General features: G+C 40.4%; 1 protein-coding gene across 8 annotated transcripts in view; it reads right to left on the bottom strand.

The window, feature by feature from the left end:
• The window catches only part of LOC106589029 (zinc finger protein 40), a 121,546-nt gene extending 100,953 nt beyond the window's left edge, over positions 1–20,593 (bottom strand). For 3 of the 8 annotated variants that reach the window (XR_006762472.1, XR_006762473.1, XM_014178670.2), the window contains exon 1: positions 2,260–3,284. Coding sequence is in view for 6 of the 8 variants with exons in the window: in XM_014178670.2 (XP_014034145.2) it covers positions 2,260–2,302 (43 nt within the window). In the remaining 2 variants the exon portion in view is untranslated. Of the gene's footprint in view, positions 1–2,259; positions 3,640–14,934; positions 15,098–19,249; positions 19,693–20,012; positions 20,326–20,404 lie in introns of those variants that run through there. The other 5 variants (XM_045709768.1, XM_045709770.1, XM_045709769.1 and 2 more) reach the window with 5 other exon arrangements.
• Between the last annotated feature and the right edge of the window lie 1,040 nt (positions 20,594–21,633).

The following is a 21,633-nucleotide window of genomic DNA, read 5'->3' as shown; positions in this document are numbered from 1 at the left end:
AGTGATGTCAGACCAACTGGCATCAGGGGGCAGCCTAGTGATGTCAGACCAACTGGTATCAGGGGGCAGCCTTGTGTTCTAAATGTCAGAGTGGGTGGCTGAGTTCAGCTGAGAGACATATAGGGAGCTGTCTAATGAACACAAACTCAGCCTTGGCTCAGAACAGGATGCCTCCGTTCTGACAGGTAAATGCTGTTGGCCATCACTTAATGAAAACCATCTTTAGTTCCGTTATTAAAGGGTAAGGCACATTCTGAGAAGTACTGGAAGGATTTTCACTGGAGGCAGAGACACACAAACACAGTGAACACAGACACACACAGGGACTTTTCAGAGCAGGCAGGTAGGCGGTGTTAGCGTTGGCATTAGTCACCATGTGGTGTCTGATAAACAGCAGTGGGTTTGAAAGACATTAAAAAACTAAACCGTCTGAATAAAGCATATGGTTCTAGAAGAGGTAGCCTCAAACACACAGAGAGAGAAAGATGTTGAGACTGGTCTACTACTATTGCTTTTATTTATTATTATTCTCATTAATATTGTTGCTGTTAATGCTAATCCCATTTCCACTATTACTATGATTGATGCCTTTTTACTGTTGGTCCCACCATGTTGTGTTATATGTATACTTTGACAATGTAAGTCATTTAAATTGCCATGTCAATAAAGTCTACTGGGGAGGGGAGAGAGAGAGATTTGTTGATTTAAAAAAAGCTTCACTCAATTTGGCATGAGGGTCTGCTATACAAATTGATGGAAAGTGGTGTTGGAGGAAAAACATACGACATTATAAAATCCATGTACACAAACAATGTGTGCGGTTAGAATTGGCAAAAACACATTTCTTTCCACAGGGCCGTGGTGTGAGACAGGGATGCAGCTTAATCCACACCCTCTTCAACATATATATCAACGAATTGGCGAGGGCACTAGAACAGTCTGCAGCACCCGGCCTCACCCTACTAGAATCTATCAAATGTCTACAGTTTGATGATGATCTGGTGCTTCTGTCACCAACCAAGGAGGGCCTACAGCAGCACCTAGATCTTCTGCACAGATTCTGTCAGACCTGGGCCCTGACAGTAAATCTCAGTGAGACAAAAACAATGGTGTTCCAAAAAAGGTCCAGTTGCCATGACCACAAATACAAATTCCATCTAGACACCGTTGCCCTAGAGCACACAAATAACTATACATACCTTGGCCTAAACATCAGCGCCACAGGTAACTTCCACAAAGCTGTGAACGAGCTGAGAGACAAGGCAAGAATGGCCTTCTATGCCATCAAAAGGAACATTCCCTGTGGCTCAGTTGGTAGAGCATGGTGTTTGCAACGCCAGCATGGTGTGTGCAACGCCAGGGTTTTGGGTTCGAGTCCCATGGGGGGCCAGTACAATTATTAATTTTTTTTAAATGCATGAAATGAAAATGAAATGTATGCATTCACTACTGTAAGTCGCTCTGGATAAGAGTGTCTGCTAAATGACTAAAATGTAAATGTAACATAAAATTCGACATACCAATTAGGATCTGGCTAAAAAAAATACTTGAATCAGTTATAGAACCCACTGTCCTTTATGGTTGTGAGGTCTGGGGTCCGTTCACCAACCAACAATTCACAAAATGGGACAAACACCAAATTGAGAGACTGCATGCAGAATTCTGCAAAACTATCCTTCGTGTTCAACGTAAAACACCAAATAATGCATGCAGAGCAGAATTGGGATGATGCCTGCTAATTATCAACATCCATCCAGAGCCGTTAAATTCTACAACCACCCAAAAGAAAGCGATAACAAAGCATTCACCTACAGAGAGATGAACCTGGAGAAACGTCCCATAAGTAAACTGGTCCTGGGGCTCTGTTCACAAACACAAACCACAGAGCCCCAGGACAGCGAACACAATTAGATCCAACCAAATCATGAGAAAACAAAAAGATAATTACTTGACACATTGGAAAGAATTAACAAGAAAACGAGAGAGAGAGGAGACATGCTGCAGATGAGATAGCAGCAGACAGCCACCCCCCCACTTCTCTTCAGTTACAGCGAGAGAGAGCAGAAAAACAGAGAGAAAGAACAACAAAAGTGTTCCAATCCCACAGCTTCAAAAATGAACTTGTACGAACTATGAAGTCAACTCAACTGCAGCTCGAGGGCCTTCGAGTCGACTAGTGGGTTGGGTTCCCATCCAAGTAGCTATCAACGAGTTCAAGCTTATTTAACAGAAAATTCACATCCAGAAAGATCTAATTACCTGAATGGACAGCTGCCATCGGAGATTGTTGGAAATTGGCCATCGGGTAAGTTATTCCTCAAGAACAGATGTTCACAGGTGCTAGGGAGGTCCTCTCCTCTGGGCTACTGTAGGTGATTTGTCAGTGAACTACCACCTCTTAACAGGAAAACAACCCCATCGTGATAAAACAAAAGCTGCTCTTGGAGACTGGTGAGACACCCCTGATGGTTTGAATCTGAACCAAATCGGGGTAAAAGGTCTTCTATGAGTAGAGACACCTCCGTTGATTTAACTTTAAATCCGAACCAAAAGGAAAAGTGAGCTCAAGGTATTCTAATGTTGTTTAGAGTTACTTCTAAGCTACTTATTGGGAAATCATAGGCCTACTTTTCCTCTGTTGAATATAAATCTATCACATTGGCTACAGTCTCTGTGGAAAGGAAAATCCAGGAAGCAGTAAAACACACTGCCGTCAGTAGAAGAGACTGGTTAGAACGTAACCCACATTACGGATGACAAAGTGCGCAATTTCAATTTCGTTCACACAAAATATGGCCATAAAAATTCTCTCCCCCCACTTAGTTGTCCCCTCCCTGTATTTCCTCCCTCCCTCTCTCTTTTCTCTCAAAGTGAAAGGCTTCTCCCGTTCTCAGAGGTTGCCACTATGTTAAACAGATGTCCCTGAACCCGTCCCAGCCTGTCTGTTGTAGTTACTGTTGCTAAAACCACGGGTTCCTCCTGCCTCCGGGGGAGAATTTCCCTTTGTGTGAATCTGTGCTGGTTTCAGCTCTCATTTGAAGGAGGTACTGTACAGAGGGACTGGTTTGGCTGCCTAAGCATGACACAACATGTATAGGAGTCACACTTAACTCTTTCCCTGCACCACATACTGAAGCATACTAAGCTTAATGTAGTCTACAGTAGACAGACATACAGACTGTTGTTATCCCCATGGGCTGAATTCGGCCTAGTCTACACAACATACCGTTTTATTTTATATTTAACACGTATTTATCTAGGAAGTCTCCTTGAGGTCAGGAGACCTATTTATTTATATTTTACAAGGGAGACCCCTGGCCAGTAATATAGGGCATGCTTGTTGGGCTATTACTTAGGCTAATTATGAATCTGGTGTCAAGCACACAAGGTCCAATCCAGCCTCAAATCCAGCCCTGGGTAAAGTGCTTACTAAGCTGATCTAGTTGCTTATTGGGTGGGCGCCTCTTGGAGGATGATTTAAGTGTGTTGGGAGATGGGATCTCCCAGTGGCTACTAAGACCCTGACCCCAGCCTCCAATCTGGCCCTGCGTAAAGTGCTTACTGAGGATGATCTAAGTATGGTACTGGGAGATCTAAATATGCTCCTCAGATCCTGAGCCTGTGGTGACCCTGAGCCTGTGGTGACCCTGAGCCTGTGGTGACCCTGAGCCTGTGGTGACCCTGAGCCTGTGGTGACCCTGAGCCTGTGGTGACCCTGAGCCTGTGGTGACCCTGAGCCTGTGGTGAACCTGAGTCTGTGGTGACCCTGAGTCTGTGGTGACCCTGAGCCGGGCTGGGGGTTCACTGAGGGTCAGGGCAGGGCAGGGGAGGACAGGACAGGGCAAGACAGTTACACCACCGGGCCTTCAGTAAGTATTCACACCTCTTAACTTTTTTCACATTTTGTTGTGTTACAGCCTGAATTTAAAATGGATTAAATTGAGATTTTGTGTCACACAATATCCCATAATGTCAAAGTGTAATTTCGTTTGTAGAAAATTATAGAAATTCATAAAAAATGTAAAGCTGAAATGTCTTATTCAACCCCTTTGTTATGGCAAGCCTAAATAAGTTCAAGAGTAAAAATGTGTTTGACAAATCGCATTATAAGTTGCATGAACAATAATAGTGGTTAACATGATTTTTTTAATAACTACCCCATCTCTTTACCTCACACATACAATTGTATGTAAGCCCCCCTCAATCGAGTAGAGCATTTCAAGCACTGATTCAACCACAAAGATAAGGGAGGTTTTTTAATGCCTCACAAAGAAGGGCACCTATTGGTAGATGTGTAAAAAAAAAAGCAGACGCTGAAAATCCCTTTGAGCGTGGTGAAGTTATTAATTTGGCTTTGGAAGGTGTATCAATACACCCAGTCACTACAAAGATACAGGAGTCCTTCCTAACTCAGTTGCAGGAGAGGAAGGAAACCCCTCAGGGATTTCACCATGAGGACAATGGTGGCTTTAAAACAGTTACAGAGTTTAATGGTTGTGATGTGAGAAAACTGAGGATGGATCAACAACATTGCAGTTACTCCACAATAAACAATACTATTTTCAAGCATGGTGGTGGCTGCATCATTTTATGGGTATGCTTTTCATCGGCAAGGACTAGGGAGCTTTTTAGGATAAAAGAAAAGGACTACAGCTAAAAGCACAGGCAAAATCCTAGATGAAAACCTGGTTCAGTCTGCTTTCCAACAGATACTGGTAGAAAAATGTACCTTTCAGCAGGACAATAACCTAAAACACAAGGACAAATCTACACTGGAGTTACTTACCAAAATTTAATTGAATGTTCTTGAGTGGCCTAGTTACAGTTTTGATTTAAAATCGGCTTGAAAATCTATGGCAAGACTTGAAAATGGCTGTCTAGCAATGATCAACAATGAAGTTGACAGAGCTTGAAGACTGCTAAAAAGAATAATGGGCTAATATTGTACAATCCAGATTTGCAAAGCTCTTACCCCAAAATACTCACAGCTGTAATCACCAGCAAAAGGTGTTTCTACAAAGTATTGACTCAGGGGGGTGAATACTTATGCAAAATAGATATTTCTGTATTTCATTTTCAATATATTTGCAGAAAATTCAACAAACATGTTCTCACTTTGTCATTATGGGGTGTTGTGTGTAGATGATTTAATTTTGAATTCAGGCTGTAACACAAAAAAATGTGAAATAAGTCAAGGGGTGTGAAAACTTTCTGAAAGCACTGTATCATGCTATCTCTAGGTTACCGTGTGAGTTAGATCAGGGAGGAGTGGCAACCTTTACTCTGACAATATCTAATCAGTAACCACTGGCCTTTACTTTGACCTCAAAAATATCTAACCAGTAACCACTGGCCTTGACTTTAACCTAGGGCTGTTAAGGTGACCGCATTACCACCACACCGGCGATCACTTGTCATGACCACAGTCAAATTCTACGTGACCGTTTAGTCAAGGTAACTAGGCTTCCCCAAGCTCTGATGCTGGTCGTCATAAGTTGCCTACCAAACTGGCTAACTGCCTGGTACTCAGAACTCAATTGTCTCTCTAAATCACTCTGACATCTAAATCACTCTGGCACGAAGCCAGGAGAAGGGAATTATAATTATTATATTCAACCCAAGGGCACAACGACCAATGGCTGCAAAAGGCATGGACGTTTTTAGGGGGGCATTATTGCCACACAAGGGGGATGTCGCCGGGAAATTCGAGACATTATCAAGTGCTTGTCATATTGTGAATGAGAGACTGATGAAGTGTGTGCAGCCTGAGCAAAATCATCATTAGAGGAGTCGCATCATGCAGCCTTAGAGAAGGTATTAAAATCAAAACATATAGCCCAACGTTTGTATCACAAATAACTCCAAATGAAGCATATAAGAGGACCTGTTTCTTTGTTAAACGCTCAACACAGAATAGCCGCATATACGCACTCCTCCAGAAATCGTTTGGAGAAAATATCCTTTCTATTTTATTCAGCTTTGTTCAATTGTATTCTTCATACTATAAAATAATGCCATGGAATTCTAAACAAATCTTGTCTGCCAAATGAATTAGAGTAGCCCACAGCCATATGGCATAGCCACATCAGCACTTAACATAACGACAACTCAGAGTAAACTATTCTGTTCTTCTGAAATACACTACATTTTCTTAATATCATGTTACTTTAGACCTGTCTAAAATAAATTATGGTTTTATTGTGAAGGTGCAGGCTATATTAAATTGATTTATTAGACTTGTAGATGTTCCAAAAAGTCTGTATCAGTGGCTTGTAGGCTATGCGTGGAAGCCAGGAGATACTAAATGAGTTTATGTTCATTAAACGGTCAATTACCATGAGACGGGCAGTAATTTGCTTGACAGTCACCGGCTGACAAAATGTCATGACCGCCACAGCCCTACTCTGACCCACAACAACACCTAACCAGTAACCACTGGCTGAATGAAGTCAGTGATAGCAGATCTATGGGTTGATTATTAAACAGGGTCTGGGTCCCAAATGGCACCTTATTCCTTTTATAGTGCACTACTTTTGACCAGGGACTGTAGGGAAAAGAGTGCTTTTGGGATACAGCTAGAGTGATGTTGGTATGGTCAGAAACCACAGTATAGGGGAAATATTGAACTGGCTAGTAGAGCTGCTATGCACTATATTGACCTTCAGAATGCATTCACATCCAGTTAATGCAATATATAACGGCATCTAAACAAGGCAGATCAGTTTGGGAATTCGCATAGTGAGGGAGAATCAATGTATTTTTCCTTTAAAAGGGTAGCCTAAACATTTTTCCCACCTTGTTAAATGTGTGGGCCGCTACATATAAATTGTTCCCCATTTTGCAGACAGTGTTTTTCTAGCTAAAGCAGGGGAGCAGACATCCTGAGCCTTTGTGAGAAGACAACATCCTGAGCCTTTGTGAGAAGACACATCCTGAGCCTTTGTGAGAAGACACATCCTGAGCCTTTGTGAGAAGACACATCCGAGCCTTTGTGAGAAGACACATCCTGAGCCTTTGTGAGAAGACACATCCTGAGCCTTTGTGAGAAGACACATCCTGAGCCTTTGTGAGAAGACACATCCTGAGCCTTTGTGAGAAGACACATCCTGAGCCTTAGTACAGAATCTAAATATCATAAAGTTCACAAAACCACTGAAATAAATAATACCAGAGAATAAATAATTCAAGGTCTTAGACACTTGTTATTGAGCATAATTACATTTTCAGCAAATATGTTGAATTTTTCATCTTTAAATAGCTCAAAATTAGCTATCCCTTTAGGCTGTTAAAGCTGCAATGTCATTTTTTGGGGAACCCAAACAAAGTCGCAGATATGCGAGTTATAGATCTGTCATTCTCATTGAACGCAAGTCTAAGAAGCGGTAGAGCTATTCTATGTGCTCTATTTCTATGCTTCCCGTTCTAAAGTTTCGTTATTGTGTCTTTTACTTTGGGTTTCGTACATCAGATTCAAACAGCTGAAAATACTATATTTTTGGTTATGGAAAATATATTTCACAGCAGTTTAGATGGTACAATGATTCTCTACACAATGACTGCTTACTTTCACACAAACTGAAATTAGGCAAAATACAAAAAAATTTGCAAACAGTAAATGGCAGAGCGATTTCTGCATATTGCACCTTTAAGGTCCTCAATGGTGACAATGTATGATGGCCATTAAATGTGACTCTGGGCGAATGAGCGGCAGGCTAGGCCAGGGGAAACTACTGTTATGACCCAGGCTCCCGCCCAACCAGAGCTGCTTGGAAACCAACTGCTGGAGTTCCGGACTTAAAACCCGCAAACTGCGTCACGGCATTCCTGTCATGTTGACAGACACAAACACACACACACACACACACACACACACACACACACACACACACACACACACACACACACACACACACACACACACACACACACACACACACACACACACACACACACACACACACGAGTGTCACCTTGTTTTAACTTCACCTGCCAGTACCAATCCAGATGGGTTTGGAGTCAATATAACAATTCATCTTTTGTATCTCTTAACAGAACTTAATGTGACAACCTTATTCGAAGACATGAACACACACACACACACACACACACACACACACACACACACACACACACACACACTAGGGTGGTTCCCTTATTGACATGATTGTCCGTAACCATGGTGCGAGTATTCATTACAGAGCTTCAAGCCAAAAAGAATAAGGAAGGAACTTTGGCCTTCGAAGGCCCCGGCTCAAACAACTGAGGTCTATATACTTAGCCAATTTTTGGGGGGCTATTTTCAAATGTAATTATTTTTACCAAAGCCACAGTTGTTCCTGGAATTTGTTATTTTTCATATATTTATTTAACACACTGCATTAAATCAAATCAAATTGATTTGCGCCAAATACAACAGGTGAAATACAACCTTACAATGAAATGCTTACTTACAAGCCCTTAACCAACAATGCAGTTCAATAAATATTAAATATTTACTAAATAAACTAAAGTACAATAACAATAAGAAGGCCATATACAGGGGCTACTGGTACCGAGTCAATGTGCAGGGGTAATTTGTACATGTAGGTAGGGGTAAAGTGACTATGCATAGATAACAAACAGCGAGTAGCAGCAGTGTAAAAACAAAGGGGGGGGGGGGGGGGGGTTAATGTAAATAGTCCGGGTGGCCATTTGATTAATTGTTCAGCAGTCTTATGGCTTGAGGGTAGAAGCTGTTAATGAGCCTCTTGAACCTAGACTTGGTGCTCCAGTACCGCTTTCCGTGCAGTAGCAGAGAGAACAGTCTATGACTTGGGTGACTGGAGTCGGACAATTTTTTGGGCCTTCCTCTGACACGCCTAGTATAAAAGGTCCTGGATGGCAGTAAGCTTGGCCCCAGCACCTTAAAGGTCGGAGGCTGAACAGTTGCCATACCAGGCGGTGATGCAACTGGTCAGGATGCTCTCGATGGTGCAGCTGTAGAAATCTTTGAGGATCTCGGGAGCCGTTCCAAATCTTTCCGTCTCCAGAGGGGGAAAAGGTGTTGTCGTGCCCTCTTCACAACTGTCTTGGTGTGTTTGGACCATGATAGTTTGTTGGTGATGTGGACACCAAGGAACTTGAAACTCTCAACCCGCTCCACAAAAGCCACGTCGATGTTAATGGGGGCCTGTGCGGCCCGCCTTTTCCTTTTCCATTAGACCAAGAAGAAAAAAGATACATACAGGAATGTTGTCTTGAGGTCTGACTGAGCATCAACATGTGATTGCCAGGGGCAGTTTGGAGAGGAGGGTGTGTGCAGTTCCCAAGAAGAGCATTAGGAGGTTCTGAGGGGTGTGACAGTCACTGCAGTAGAATGTGACTGAACATGTGATAACAATGAGCAGCAGCATTTCCTGTCTCACTAAATCAAGCCTCCGAGCACAGAGAGGAGAAGTGATGAAACAGGTCAAAGGTCAAATGCCACAATACAAAAGCTATAAGCAAGCTACTGGGATTTATTTTTAATATATCTAATACTCTCATTTCCTTGAGTTCCTTCTGAAACCATAGAAGTCACAACACAGAAACTGTACAATCCCCTACAGATGTAGGATCTTAATTTGTTTCTGCACTGCAGGAAATGCAAACTATTCAAGGTTTAAAAAGGCTTATAAAGTTTGATTTATCATAACAAAAATGTATCAACCCCTACAAATTTTTTTCCATTAATTATAATCCACATGCTGCAGCATTATTTTCCTACTGTAGCAAACTGTCTCATTCTACATTTACATTTTAGTCATTTAGCAGACGCTCTTGTCTAGAGTGAGTGCATACATTTTCATACTTTTTCGTACTCAAATTAAGAACCTATATCTATATTTAGTTTTCATATACTATACAGATATCTGGTCACATAATTTCCTTGCGTTCCTTCAGTCTGAAACTACATGGAGAAAATGGTGGAAGAGAAAGAGAGATATGCCAGAGAGAATGGGACATCCTTGTTCACTGCAGTACTTGTTCTTGTAACAAACCAAATCCATACATTGCCAGAGGAAACAATTGAGGAAAGATGAAGCTTCCTTCCATTCTTTAATTAGGTCCTGCCTTTAGGTGGCAGACAATTCTCCTTATTTTTCATATGCGCATTTATATTGATGGATACCACGTTTCTTACAGCTCATAAAATAATGTTTCCCCAAACTATAAGCTCACCCTTTAGACACCAGCTGGTATGGACATAACCCTATTACATGACCTCAGAAAACACTACTACCATCACCACTACTACTACTGCTACCACCACCACCACTACTACCACCACCACCACCACTACTACTACTACCACCACCACTACTACCATCACCACTACTACCACCACTACCACTACCACCACCACTACTACCACCACCACTACTACTATTACTACCACCACCACCACTACTACTATTACTACCACCACCACTACCACTACCACCACCACTACTACTACCACCACTACTACCATCACCACTACTACCACCACTACCACCACCACTACTACCACCACCACTACTACCACCACCACCACCACCACTACTACTACTACTACCACCACTACTACCATCACCACTACTACCACCACTACCACTACTACTACCACCACCACCACTACCACCACTACTACTACCACCACCACCACCACCACCACTACTACCACCACCACCACCACTACTACCATCACCACCACCACTACCACTACCACCACTACCACCACCACCACTACTACTACTACCACCACCACTACCACTACCACCACTACTACTACCACCACTACCACTACCACCACTACCACCACCACTACTACTACTACTACCACTACCACCACTACCACCACCACTACCACCACTACTACCACCACCACTACTACTACTACTACTACTACTACTACTACTACTACCACCACCACCACTACGTGGTTTAGACTCGCTCTGAAATAGTAACTGGTCGAACGTGACTGGGGAAATGTACACTTTCACAGTCCTCCATTAGGCAATCTGCTGTTATAAATCTAAATGATTAATGTTGTTTGGCCAAGTAAGCTCAAAGCAATAAGAATGCGGGGGAGGGGGGGGGGTTATAATGATGGGTAAACAGAGATTAGCAAAGGAAACCTTCTCTCATTTTACTCATGTGGACTTTGCATGCAGCATGCTTCACACACGCGCACACACACACAACACACATACGCACATCTAACGCATAATCATCCAATAATTAGCATAGGAAAGCCATTGGCAGAGATTAGGGTTGCAAAGGGAGGGTATATTATTTGTTTACTTTCTAAATTTACCAGTGAACTACCAGAATTTTGGTAACTTTCAAGAAATGTTTCTGAATTTATCACAAGACATCTAGTGGCCGTTTTGGGTTCTTCAGATTATCACAGGTGTCTGTTATCTCTGTCCCTCTGTGTGGCCATATCACATGTAAAATGTAGAACATTATTAAATAAGATGATTTAAAATTAAAAAATAAATAAATAGAATGACAAAGCTGTGAAACATTATCCTAAATGAACCATAAACTTACTGAATACCATTATAATATAAATACAAGGATTTGAGCATGAACTATTCTTCATATATCTATCTATCTATCTATCTATCTATCTATCAGTAATTTATATTGATAGATATATCTATATATCTATCTATATAGTTTTATTTTTTCATTTTATTTATGTCAATATGTATTTGTTGTCAATGTTTTAGCGTCAAACTGGTGGCAGTTGTGCAAAAAGTCTATGTTTGGAAGAGTTGCAGAGTTAACAAAAAATAATGCCATTGTTGATTAGATGCTTTTTTTAAATTAATTCGGCAGTTTTCTCTTGAACCATGTAGTCTGACTACTAGAAACCCGTGCACAATATAGACATAGATAATTTTTTTAAGTATACTGTATATTAATAATTTTTTAAAAGTTATTAAAGTATAAATTGCCAAAGTTAAAATAGATTGTCATAGATTATATGTTAATTACCAAAATTACTGATTGTTCTGGTAACTTTGGTAAATTACCGGTAGCTTTGCAACCCTAGTAGAAATCAAAAGCAATTAATGCAGCCGAAGAATAGCTCTGCTCTTGATTAACAGGCATACTTCTGTAAACATGAACATAAGCCATAAGAACTTACACACTATACTCCAACTATAACCTACATAGACTCCAACCATAACTAACATACAGACTCCAACGATATCGGCCTAAAGGGAGGTTCCACCATACAATTACACAATGTATTTTACTTCTGTGCTTCCCACAGCACACACTGAAGGGAATAGGAAGCACTAATAGAAATTGTATGACAAAAGACTAACCAGCAAAATCACACAGAAGGGAAGTGGACGACCATGTGTCAGCAGATCCTATAGACATTTGGTCTGTGTGGACAGAAGTGTTTTGGGGACTAGGGGACTGGGGTTAGGACAGGTGACTCAGTGATCCCTTCCTATTTCTGTCTATTGCTCACTTGCTTCTGAATATTGAAGTCTAAACTAAAGATGACCTGACAGAGAGTAGAATGTAATAGGATAGAATAGGACAGAACATAATAAAATAGAATAGGATAGAATAAAATAGAATAGGATAGAATAAAATAGAATAGGATAGAATAGATTAGAATAGGTTAGAATAGAATAGGTTAGAATAGGATAGGTTAGAATAGGATAGAATAGAATAGGATAGAATAGAATAGAATAGGATAGGTTAGAATAGGATAGAATAAAATAGAATAGGATAGAATAAAATAGAATAGGATAGAATAGATTAGAATAGGTTAGAATAGGATAATAGAATAGGTCAGAATAGAATATGATAGGATAATAGAATAGGTTAGAATAGGATAGGTTAGAATAGGATAGGTTAGAATAGGATAGGTTAGAATAGGTTAGAATAGGATAGGTTAGAATAGGATAGGTTAGAATAGGTTAGAATAGGATAGGTTAGAATAGGATAGGTTAGAATAGGATAGGTTAGAATAGGATAGGTTAGAATAGGATAATAGAATAGGTTAGAATAGGATAGGTTAGAATAGGATAGGTTAGAATAGGTTAGAATAGGATAGGTTAGAATAGGATAGGTTAGAATAGGATAGGATAGGTTAGAATAGGATAGGTTAGAATAGGTTAGAATAGGATAGGTTAGAATAGGATAGGTTAGAATAGGATAATAGAATAGGTTAGAATAGGATAGGTTAGAATAGGTTAGAATAGGATAGGTTAGAATAGGATAGGTTAGAATAGGATAATAGAATAGGTTAGAATAGGATAGGTTAGAATAGGATAGGTTAGAATAGGATAATAGAATAGGTTAGAATAGGATAGGTTAGAATAGGTTAGAATAGGATAGGTTAGAATAGGATAGGTTAGAATAGGATTATAGAATAGGTTAGAATAGGTTAGAATAGGATAAGTTAGAATAGGATAATAGAATAGGTTAGAATAGGATAGGTTAGAATAGGATAGGTTAGAATAGGATAATAGAATAGGTTAGAATAGGATAGGTTAGAATAGGTTAGAATAGGATAGGTTAGAATAGGATAGGTTAGAATAGGATAATAGAATAGGTTAGAATAGGATAGGTTAGAATAGGTTAGAATAGGATAGGTTAGAATAGGATAGGTTAGAATAGGATAATAGAATAGGTTAGAATAGGATAGGTTAGAATAGGTTAGAATAGGATAATAGAATAGGTTAGAATAGGATAGGTTAGAATAGGATAATAGAATAGGTTAGAATAGGATAGGTTAGAATAGGATAATAGAATAGGTTAGAATAGGATAGGTTAGAATAGGATAGGTTAGAATAGGATAATAGAATAGGTTAGAATAGGATAGGTTAGAATAGGATAGGTTAGAATAGGATAATAGAATAGGTTAGAATAGGATAATAGAATAGGTTAGAATAGGATAGGTTAGAATAGGTTAGAATAGGATAGGTTAGAATAGGATAGGTTAGAATAGGATAGGTTAGAATAGGATAGGTTAGAATAGGTTAGAATAGGATAGGTTAGAATAGGTTAGAATAGGATAATAGAATAGGTTAGAATAGGATAGGTTAGAATAGGTTAGAATAGGATAATAGAATAGGTTAGAATAGGATAGGTTAGAATAGGATAGGTTAGAATAGGTTAGAATAGGTTAGAATAGGATAGGTTAGAATAGGTTAGAATAGGATAGGTTAGAATAGGATAGGTTAGAATAGGATAATAGAATAGGTTAGAATAGGATAATAGAATAGGTTAGAATAGGATAGGTTAGAATAGGTTAGAATAGGATAGGTTAGAATAGGATAGGTTAGAATAGGATAGGTTAGAATAGGTTAGAATAGGATAGGTTAGAATAGGATAGGTTAGAATAGGATAGGTTAGAATAGGATAGGTTAGAATAGGTTAGAATAGGATAGGTTAGAATAGGATAGGTTAGAATAGGATAGAATAGGATAGGTTAGAATAGGATAATAGAATAGGTTAGAATAGGATAGGTTAGAATAGGTTAGAATAGGATAGGTTAGAATAGGATAGGTTAGAATAGGTTAGAATAGGATAGGTTAGAATAGGATAATAGAATAGGTTAGAATAGGATAGGTTAGAATAGGATAGGTTAGAATAGGTTAGAATAGGATAGGTTAGAATAGGATAGGTTAGAATAGGTTAGAATAGGATAGGTTAGAATAGGATAGGTTAGAATAGGATAGGTTAGAATAGGATAATAGAATAGGTTAGAATAGGATAGGTTAGAATAGGATAGGTTAGAATAGGTTAGAATAGGATAGGTTAGAATAGGATAGGTTAGAATAGGTTAGAATAGGATAGGTTAGAATAGGATAGGTTAGAATAGGTTAGAATAGGATAGGTTAGAATAGGATAGGTTAGAATACAAGTCACATTCAAAACAGTTTGGGGACTCACCTTTAAGGTTCTTGGGGTTGTTCTGCTTTGTGCGCGGCATTTTTTTCTCCCCGGTTGGTTGGTTCACTCACTGACACATCTTCTGAAAGGTGGTAGATTCTCTAATGCAGGTAGACCAGCTGGGGGACAGCTGAATCCACATACACACAGTCAGGGACACCCTCTGGGTTCACACACACACAAACAACAGTGGTCAGCATTAGCGCAACACACAGCGAAGATCAATAAACACTAAGCAGTCCATGCAGTCTTCCGTGTGTGTGTGTGTGTGTGTGTGTGTGTGTGTGTGTGTGTGTGTGTGTGTGTGTGTGTGTGTGTGTGTGTGTGTGTGTGTGTGTGTGTGTGTGTGTGTGTGTGTGTGTGTCAGGGTTTCCGTTAGGAAAATTCAGCACGGGACAGCGTGACCGCCTACACAGTAAAACAAATTCAAAATATCACATTTGTATAATAAAATGTGCGAATGACCTGTCTTACAGGCTATTTGTAAGAACACTTTAATGAATAAATAACAAATCACAGCTGTTTTAAAAAAAATACAATCTAGGCCTCTCTAATTTAATTTAGCCTAGAGATTAATATTTTAATTAAGCTAATTAAAATAAGAAAACATGGCTGTCTACGAACACCAGAGCCAGCCCGCCCCACACCCCATTCCAGCTGCGATTCAGCACCACGGCAGTGGAAAGAGGCCACTCAAGGCGGCAACAAAATGAAGAAATTATAAAACTGATGTCGGACAATAAAATTCGATAAGTAAATCAAATGAATTCCTAAAAAAAATTAGGTTAATTGAGAGGAAGCTTATTTTACGATGTTCCTGTGAAACGAGGTCCGCGCGCGCCATGCATGTATGAAAGCACTTGTTTTGTTTCCAAGTGCTACTGAATAAGCTCAACTGAAATGCACCACTTGCGCATGATACACATCATTCCTCTACAGTCTATCAATCCATTCCAAATCTTAATAGTCATACTATACATGAAACAGGGGCGGCATATGTTGATCTTGTCTAGGGCGGCAGCAGAAGTACTAAGACTGGGCCTGACCAACACAATCATTTGCCTCTAATGTACTTGCAGCGGACCTTGGCCTGCTCAAAAGTGAGCCTCTGCTGTTGGGAAGTCAAATCAGTCCAACTCCTTGGGGCAGCTTGCGATTCGCATCAGCCTCGCTACTTTGTCCTCAAGGAGCGATCTTGAGGCCGTCTTTACTCCGTTTTGGAGAAAGGATTCCCTCTCGGCGGGCACACTGGAAACAGGGATAATCAACATAATCTTTGCCAATTTTGCTCAGTCGGGGTACACTTAGCTGAAGTCCCTTACGAGGACCTTGCGTCTTTAACGTGAGTAAAAATTGAAACACACCAGATATACATTTCCAAGCAGCTTGAGGATTTATTAGCCTATGAAGTATATTCGCCTTTTAAGTTGGGGCACATCGACTGCTATTTCCATCAATGAATAAAAAACATTATTTTCCAATGGATTTTTTTTCTCCCGGACTATTTGATTTAACTGCTTTTTTATGGCCAAAAGCTGCCATTTACCGGTCAACGGAAACCCTTGATCTAAATTCTTATTTCAGTCCAAACGTACAGGATCTAAATTCTTATTTCAGTCCAAATGTACAGGGTCTAAATTCTTATTTCAGTCCAAACGTACAGGGTCTAAATTCTTATTTCAGTCCAAACGTACAGGGTCTAAATTCTTATTTCAGTCCAAATGTACAGGGTCTAAATTCTTATTTCAGTCCAAACGTACAGGGTCTAAATTCTTATTTCAGTCCAAATGTACAGGGTCTAAATTCTTATTTCAGTCCAAACGTACAGGGTCTAAATTCTTATTTCAGTCCAAACGTACAGGGTCTAAATTCTTATTTCAGTCCAAATGTACAGGGTCTAAATTCTTATTTCAGTCCAAACGTACAGGGTCTAAATTCTTATTTCAGTCCAAACGTACAGGGTCTAAATTCTTATTTCAATCTTGGTTTCATCAGACCAGAGAATCGTGTTTCTCATGGTCTGAGAGTCCTTTAGGTGCCTTTTGGCAAACTGCAAGCGTGCTGTCATGTGCCTTTTACTGAGGGGCTTCCGTCTGGCCACTCTACCATAAAGGCCTTATTTGCTGGAATGCTGCAGATAGGGTTGTCCTTCTGGAAGGTTCTCCCATCTCCACAGAGGAACTCTGTAGCTCTGTCAGAGTGACCATCGGGTTCTTGGTCACCTTCCTGACCAAGGCTCTTCTCCCCCAATCGCTCAGTTCTGCTGGGTGGCCAGCTCTAGGAAGTCTTGGCGGTTCCAAACTTCTTCAATTTAAGAATGATGGAGGCCACTGTGTTCTTGGGGACCTTCAATGCTACAGACATTTTTGGTACCCTTCCCCAGATCTGTGCCTCGACACAATCCTGTCTCGGAGCTCTACGGACAATTCCATTGACCGCACAACTTGGTTTTTGCTCTGATATGCACTGTCAACTGTGGGATCTTATATAGACAGGTATATGCCTTTCCAAATCATGTCAAATCAATTGAATTTACCACAGGATGACTCCAATCAAGTTCTCGAAACATCAAGGATGATCAATGAAAACAGGATGCACCTCATCTCAATTTCGAATCTCATAGCAAAGGGTCTGAATACTTATATAAATAAGATATTTCAGTTTTTTTTTAATATATTAGCAAAAATGTCTAGAAACCTGGTTTCACTTTGTCATTGTGGGATATTGTGTGTAGATTGATTAGGATTTTTTTTAAGGAAACTGTTTATATATTTTTATTTTGTTTAGCTCACATAATATAATGATAAAGTATGCATAAAAGGCAGGGGTGGGCAATTCCAGTCCTGATTGGTGGTCCTGATTGGTGTCACAGTTTTGCCCCAGCTAACACACCTGACTCCAATAATGATCTTCAGTTTAGGAAGCAATTTGATTAATCAGCTGTGTTTTCTAGGGATGGAGAAACAGTGTGACACCAATCAGGCCCTCGAGGACTGGAGTTGCCCACCCCTGCATTAAGGTGTCTGTAATCAAATAAATGTGGCAAAAACAAATGTAGACATTAGTGAATGCATTTTAATAGCTTCCAAAATATTTTCTACAATGGTGGGGGAGTGCCAAGATGGAGGTGCGGCAGCTTCAATACAGCGCCCCCTGTCGGTCATCTAGTGTATATGCTAACCATTGATTCAAACATACATGTTTTAAATTCTTATTTCAGTCTAAATGTACACAGGCTAAATTCTTATTTCAGTCCAAATGTACACAGTCTAAATCATTATTTAATTCCAAAAATGTACACAGGCTAAATTCTTATTTCAGTCCAAACCTACTGAAAAAGCAAAGCTCCAGTTAGGTTTGCTAGTATAATGTCCGTATGACAGGATGACACTCCTGCGACTGAAATGTGGTGAATTCTGGAAAGACAAAAGAGATGTGAAGGCATCTATATCCATATAACTATAAACCCTGGAGTAACTATCTCTAGTTTAATCTAATCCAAGAGGAGATTGTTTTTGGTAATGCCTGATTGACAAGTCCATGTTAGATACGCATCCCTGTCCTTCGCTTTAACGACACACGTTCCTGAATGATGAAAGGTGCCAACAATAAAGGCCCCGTGTCTGGCGGGAAGTAAGCGGTCCGGGTGCTATGGCGGTTAGCGGACAGGGCTGATATCAGACTGATCACCTTGTAAAAGTTAACCCTCCATAGATCGTTGCGTCACAATCAGACCTGTGCAAACACTGAAAGGTCAATGTGATCTCGTAGTGGTCGTTGTTTTATTGTATTGCTGCCTTTTTACAGAGGATGTCTTTATGCAAATCTGCGCTCTGCAACAACAAGAACAGCAGCAAAACCCACGGCAAAGCATAGCACTCCTGCAATTAGCCCTCCAATACACTGCCCTGAATTATATATACTTTTCTTTTTTTTAAATGACTTTATTGAAAATGACAAAACCTTTGAAATATAATGATCTGCATGCTGTTAGATAATTTCCTACATGGCGTTACTAAAATAACCTATTGTAGTATTCATAACAATCAACCTCGTCCAATCCCTTCCACTGAACATTATCTTTCAGCATCACGTCTATGTTCCGTTTGCCAATGTTACATAAAAGTCAGTTACTACAACGGTAGGATGTTTAATCATACACGGCTACATGTGCGCTGCCACAGCAATGACATCATTGTCGAAGTCAGTGCAATACATCGGCAGTGTTGTACATAGCGTCTGCACCAGGTCACCGAAAGAACGGAAGGACGACAATGAAAGTCACACAATATAACATGCAGCCCTAGGCACCCACCTGCCTCGCAGAACGAAGGACAGGTCGAATGCTTGATGCTTCAGACGATGCTGCATGCATGTCAGGAGGAGACCGTGCGTGTGCGGCGCGCGTGTCAGCTGATTCATATTTGAGGAAACACCCCGAAACTGACAGCTTGATGAGGACGCCACAATGAGCTGCTGAGTAAACGTTGCAGTAGGACCTAAAACTGTCCGAATGAAATCCTCTCTCTTGGTCACTAACGGCTGACTCATTCAACACACACCTAGGAGGATTCCTTTCCGTCACCTTGCAGCATTTTACAGCAACATTGTAGCCGCATGTAAAACAATAGACACGATGTCCTGCATTATGAAATATTAATTTTGAATAGCCAAACCCCTGTCTGTGACATAATCAAATCAGTCTATCCAACCAATAACGGTGGCTTCAAGTGACATATCTAAACAGGTAAACAGCCCTGTTTCCCTGTAGCCATTCATCAATGTGCTTTCACAACCCATGTTATAATCACATGTCAATCTTATTTTCAGGGAAAGCAGTCTAAATCAAAAGCAAGATGGGAACATGGTATTTGTATGTCTGTAGCAACAACACATGAACGCGCTGTAACCGAGGGAGGAGTCAGGGAAACCCCCTCGCTCTCTGCAACAGTACAACGGCTGCACTTCCCTAATTCAACAAAATGCGACATTATTTTCAACACTTTGTTGGCCATGTGTTGCGCAACATATAAACACTGGCTAGTGTATCAGATAAATTTGCAATAGATAAGTCTTACCCATGGGCGCAAAATAGGCACATTCAGTACACGTTGCGTAGCAGGCAAGATAGTAATATTACACACACCACATTCAAATGTTGCAGACGTCTACACCAAAACAACGATGCTATGGTAAGCAACGACGGCTCTTAAACTTTGACTTGTTTGGTCCTAAAATTTGACATTCCTTCTTGGCAAAAAAAAAAGCACAGGCGTGAGCTAAACGAAAGAAAACAGTGATGGCCTTGAGAAAAGAACTAGCCGAACCAGCTAGAACGTCCCCGACCAGCGTTGGACACGAGCGCCCCGTGAAAACACTGCCAGAACGCATCCCGATGCAGACCGAAGTGGCCAACACATTAACGAAAAAAAAAAATAAATATACACAAACTACATTCAAATATACTTACAAGTGCAGTCTTAATATTAATGATTGCAGGTGTAACACACCTTAACTGTAAGGACAAATTGATTATTTTGTCTCTCTTCTCTCACTTTCTATTGCAGGAAACAGACAGGCCCACTGACGTCAACGGGGGTCCCGTCTCCGCCTCCCAACCACAGGATGCCATCTCCGGGAGGTGTGAGACGGCCGAACTACGACCGAATAAATGACTGAAAAACAATATTACCAAGGCCTTACGTTTTACTTTTATACATGCACATTCATTTAAAACGTATATTAACTATGTGTGGATCATATGGACAATTTAAAAACAGTCTAAAATAGTGTTTATTTCAAGTATCGTTTGTCGCCCACCCCCCTAAAGATCCACTTTGCGCTGACGGTTTTCCCGGAGGTTCCTTTTTTTCAGGTCACGTTGCGCCCCTACGACTGCAGACCGGGCTTTCCCATGCAGATCTCCCATAGCAATTACTAACCATATACAAGCCAAGTAGACTTTGGCCTTGCCAGAGGTATTGAGGGTGAGTTTGAAAATCGAAGATTATACAGCTGCTATATAAAAAATTTTGGATACAACATAGAGGGTGCCATGCAATGATGGCGGTCAGTTTTCCTCAACAATCATAGACATTTAGGGTATTATAAATCCAATTTATTTGAGATTGTTTTCATTTTAATTATATTAAAAAGCTAAATTGAATAATACTAGATAAGATGCACCCAGCAAGATACCCCATACTTGAATGCCCCTGCGTTGCATTTATGCAAAGAAAGGCCTATGGAATTGTATGCTGCACACATACACTATATATACAAAATTATGTGGACACCTTTTCAAATGAGTGGATTCAGCTATTTCAGCCACACCCGTTGCTGACTGGTGTATAAAATCGAGCTCACAGTCACGCAATATCCTTAGACAAAATGTGGCAGTAGTATGGTCTTACTGAAGAGCTCAGTGACTTTCAACATGGCACTGTCACAGGATGCCTCCTTTCCAACAAATCAGTTCATCAAATTTCTGCCCTGCTAGAGCTGCCCCAGTCAATTGTAAGTGCTGTTATTTTAAAGTGGAAACATCTAGGAGCAACAACGGCTCATCCGCAAAGTGGTAGGCCACTCAAGCTCACAGAATGGGACTGCTGAGTGCTGAAGCACGTAGCGTGTAAAAATGGTCTGTCCTCGCTTGCAAAACTCACTGCCGTGTTCCAAACAGCCTCTGGAAACAACGTC

Source organism: Salmo salar, chromosome ssa27 (assembly GCF_905237065.1).
Source record: "Salmo salar chromosome ssa27, Ssal_v3.1, whole genome shotgun sequence".
Lineage (NCBI taxonomy): Eukaryota > Metazoa > Chordata > Actinopteri > Salmoniformes > Salmonidae > Salmo > Salmo salar.
This window is presented reverse-complemented; position numbering and strand designations above follow the sequence as displayed.